General features: G+C 61.9%; 1 protein-coding gene across 2 annotated transcripts in view; it reads right to left on the reverse strand.

Moving 5' to 3' along the window:
* Positions 1–3,585, reverse strand: part of PPP1R12C (protein phosphatase 1 regulatory subunit 12C) — a 27,723-nt gene extending 24,138 nt beyond the window's left edge. Inside the window, exon 1 of one of the 2 annotated variants that reach the window (XM_017546533.2) lies at positions 3,168–3,585. In XM_017546533.2, coding sequence (XP_017402022.1) covers positions 3,168–3,494 — 327 coding nt within the window. In that variant the 5' untranslated portion in view covers positions 3,495–3,585. The remainder of the gene's footprint in view (positions 1–3,167) is intronic. The other variant, XM_017546534.2, reaches the window with a different exon arrangement.
* Positions 3,586–4,454: the final 869 nt, after the last annotated feature.

The raw sequence follows: 4,454 nt of genomic DNA on the forward strand, positions 1-4,454 counted from the left end.
CCCTCCTCCCTCAGACCCAGGAGTCCAGGCCCCATCCCCTCCTCCATCAGGCCCAGGGATCCAGGCCCCATCCCCTCCTCCATCAGACCCAGGGATCCAGGCCCAACATCTCTTCCCTCAGACCCAGGAGTCCAGGTCTACAGCTCCTCCTCCTTCAGACCCAGGGATCCAGGCCCAGCCCCTCCTCCCTCAGATCCAGGAGTCCAGGCCCCAGTCCCTCCTCCCTCAGAGCCAGGAGTCCAGGCCCAGCCCTTCCCCCCTCAGACCTAGAAGCCCAGGCCCCCAGCTCTTCTCTGTTGAGCCCTAAGGATCCTGTACCCAGCCCCTCCTACTCTAGCCCCCAACCCCCCAGCCACTAAGGCAACTGGGGGGCAGGAATGGGGGGAGTGTACCAGCCTCAGCAAGTGGTTAATAAACCCACCTCAGGGGTACCCTGAGAACTCAGGAACAGCCACAGCAGGGGGCTGGTGCTTGGGGACCTGCCCCGAGAAGGATGCAGAACGAGAAACACAGCCCCAGATGGACAAAGTGGCCGGGACTCAATCAAGAGTCACTCAGAGACAGTGAACAACTGTCCCTGTTTCCTGGGACTGAGGATTTCAGCGCTTAAATTAAGCTGTCCTGGGCAAATAGCATAAGCTGGTCACCCCACACCCAAACCTGACCCAAATCCAGCTCCCCTGCTTGCTGGCCATGTGGCCTGAGAAGGGACCCTCCCCTCTCTGAACCCAGGGCCACCCCAATCCTCCAGGCCTCCTGCGATGCCCTGAAGAGTGAGTTTGCCAAGCAGTCACCCCAGTCGGGAGAGAATCCACCCGGAAGGCAGCCTGGAGGACAGGGCTGGGGCAGCCTCTCTCAGGGTCCAGGCCAAGGAGGTGGCCTGGGGCCTTTGAAGGATGCAGGAGAAGGGGGCTCAGTCTGAAGACCAGAGCCAGGAACCCCTGTGGGGAAGCTGCAGGAGAGCCAGGAGCATGGGATGGTGGGTGAGGAAGGGCGACAGGGAAGCCTAAGGCCCTCTCCTGGGCTTGCCAAGGACTCAAACCCAGAGGCCCAGGGCAGGGCTTTAGGGAATTGGGACCCGGCTCTGGGTGGAGGAATATGTCCCAGATAGCACCGGGCCTCTTTAAGAAAAGAAGGATGGAGAAAGAGAAAGGAGGCAGAGGCGGCCACAGCCGGGTGAACACCTAGGATGCATCATTCTCACAAAGGGAGTTTTCCACAGACACCCTCCCTCCTCACCACAGCCCTGCCAGGGAGGGGCCGACTACTGACCCATCTCACAGGTGAAACCCACGCACAGAGGACCTATACAAATTCAGGGCTACAAAGTTGAAGAGCCGAAATTAGAACTCAGGACCAACTTATTCGATTTCCTTTTTCCAAACTGCTACTCTTTTTGGGAAGTGTAAAGCAGCAGCAGCCCCCGGACCAGTGAAATGCACGAGACTGTGGGGTCAGAGCTGCTCAGGCTCCGGGAGAGGGCAGTGGAGGGTGGCCACTGACAACCGGGCATCCTCCCCTTCCCGCCCACCCCCTGGCAAGCTCCCCCTCCCAGGATCCTCTCTGGCTCCATCAGTAAGCACACCTTAGGGGTTCTGGCAAGGAGAGAGAGGTGGCTCCAAGAAACGGAGGTGTGTCACCAGATAAAGAATCTGCTCAACAGGAGATGGGGGTTAGACCCAACATTGGGAGACTAGGCGGGAAGAGGCCTAAGGATGGGGTCCCTAGTGACCCCACTGTGGGGTAGAGAGGACAAATAAAAGCACCCAGAACCAGAGCCACGTTAACTGGCCCTGGGCTTTGCCATCCTGTGCAGGGAATGAGAGAACCCTGGGAATATAAGGTGGTCTGGCTCTGGGACCCAGGATCCCTGGAGGCAGCAAACATGCTGTCATGAAGGAGACATGGGGGCCGGACATGGAAGAGGAGGACTGGCAGAGCTCTGGGGCCCCTGGAAGATGCCATGATGGGGGGCTGGGAGATCGAGCACAGAGACTCGATATAGGAGTCTACAGGGTAAGGGGGGTGGGGGAGCTGCCCAAATAAAAGGAGAGGTGACCCAAATCCACAGGAGGAAGGGGCGTCCAGGCAAAGAAAGCCAGAGGATGGAGAGGTGGCCAAAGCCAGGCAGGGGGGTACTTTGGGGTGGTCCAGAAACTGATGATGCAGGCCTACAAGAAGGGGAGGTGAGGACTGGAGGGAAAGACATCACTCAGAGAAGGCCATCCTAAAAAACGAGATGGCACAGGCCCCAGGAGAAGACGGAAAAGGGAACCGAGCGAGTTAAGACAGCAGTGGGGGCTGGGGTAGGGAGGAGAGGACCCAGATAAGGGGAGCATCCTCCAAGGACGCCACGTGGTGCAGCGCCGAGAAGGAAGAGCATCCCTGGGCAGCAACAGACAGCACAGACCAAGGGGAGGAGGGAGTGGAGGAAGATGGAACATGAATGAGGTGACAGGGAAGAATCTGGGCCTAGCCGTAGAGGTGGCCCAGGCCCCAGGCTGCGGCGGAAAGCAGCACAAGCCTGTGAGAATGCAGGTCGGTGAAAGCGGTGCCTGCCTGGAAAGAGGAAACAGTGGGCCAGAGGCGCCGCAGACGCCAGCAGAGCTAAAAGTGGTCCGGACTCGGGAGAGAGACGGCAGCGTTAGTTAGAGGGCAGAGGAGAGGCGGCGGCACAGCAAGGGCACTCGGGGGCGAGAAGAGGGCAGCGCAGAGTGGCAACGGCCAGGACCAGACAGATGGACCAGGCTGAGCCGTGGGAGCTGGCTTAGGTTCAGGAGAGGGCAGGGCAGGGAGGGAGGCAAAGCCCAGGATCGGCTGGAGAGGCTCAAAATCTTTAGAGGTGAGGTCGAGGGGGGATGGTAAGGAGGACTGGGAGGAGGGTGTCAGCACAGGCTGGCAAAGCCAGGGACAGTTAAAGCGGTCCCAAATCGGAAGAGGGGAAGTCGAAGAGGAATGGCACAGGGAACAGGGACAAGGCAACGGCTCCATTTCGGAAGAGGGGAGGTGGCAGAGGGATGGTAAGCGGGGCAGGGGCGGGGTGGTCAGATAGGGCGGCGAAGCCCAGGGCCAGGAACGGCGGCTCGGAACCCTGGAGGGAGGGTGCCCCCGCTGGCGCAGCGGAGGGTGGGCCTGGCCCCGGGAGACGCCGGGCGGAGGGCGCTGACCTGGTGCAGGGCGCTGATGCCATCGGCGTTGGTGGAGTCCAGCACAGCGCGGGCGGGCGGCGGCGCGGCGGGGTCCAGCTCGGCGCCGGGGCCGGGGCCGGGGTCGGCGGCGCGCAGCATCAGACGCGCCTCGTCCAGGTCGCCGCCCGCACAGGCCGCCAGGAACTCGGCGGCGCGCTCGAAGCGGACGGTGCGGGCGCGGCGCTCCCCGGGGCCCGGCTCGGCGCCCGCCCGCGCCCCCCACTGCCGCAGCTGCTCCCGCCGCCGCTCCCGGGCAGCAGCCGCCGCCGCCCCCGGGCCAGCCGCCGGGCCATCTTCTCCGGACATCGCGCCGCCCGCCCGCCCAGCGAGCGAGCGAGCGCCGAGCCCCAACTGCCGCCGCCGCCGCTCTCCCGCCCGCCCGCCCCGGGGGCCGCCGGGAACTGCCGCTGGCCCTGCACCGCCCCAGGGATCTCCCGGCCCCCGCCCGGCGCGCCGACGTCACGGCGCTGCTCCAGGGTATGCTGGGCAGGTCGCGGGGAGCGCTGGGAAATGGAGTACATAAGCGGAAGCTGCCCCAGGCCACTTTCAAGAGTCGTTGTGCCCCCAAGCACAATGGGAAGTCCGCAGCTCCGGGGCGCTCAATGGAAATCGCCGGATGAGGGCCTGCTCCGGGGAACGCTGGGAAATGGAGTCTACAGGCTGGAGGGGTGCCCCACGGCATGCTGGGAGGCGTAGTGCAGCAGATACAGGGGACGAAGGGCAGGCTGCCCCAAGTTAGGAGATAGACTGGACTGCCGGGTGGGAAGGAGTGCGGAGGGAGGCAGGATTGTTGTTGTTTTTGTTTTATTTATTTTGTTTTTTTTTCTGACCCCTTAACTAGAAATAAGCTCCACGAGGGCAGGGATTTTTGTCTTCAGTGCACTACTTGTCCTCAGTGCCTAGAACAGAACCTGAGAACAGGTGATTGCAAATATTTTTTGACTGAATGAATGAATGGATTCACCAGGGCACCATGGGAAACTGAGTCCCCAACCCAGAAGCCATGGAAGGCAGTCCACTTCCAAGCTTCCCTAGGGATCTCCCAGGGCATGCTGGGAAATAAATTTTGCTATGCAAAAGTCAGGACCACGATCCTAGGGCACGCTGGGAAATGTAGTCCACAGGGCCACACCCCTAAAAGCACAGCGGATCCAAGGCAGGGCTCCAAGGCATCTCGGGCTTGGTGGGCAAGAGAAGCCCACAGTCCCTAATGGTAATCCCTGAGCGACACCGAGAAAGGGAACCTAAGGCACAGCGTCTACAAGG

Source organism: Cebus imitator, unplaced genomic scaffold, assembly GCF_001604975.1.
Source record: "Cebus imitator isolate Cc_AM_T3 unplaced genomic scaffold, Cebus_imitator-1.0 Scaffold190, whole genome shotgun sequence".
In the NCBI taxonomy this organism is placed as follows: domain Eukaryota; kingdom Metazoa; phylum Chordata; class Mammalia; order Primates; family Cebidae; genus Cebus; species Cebus imitator.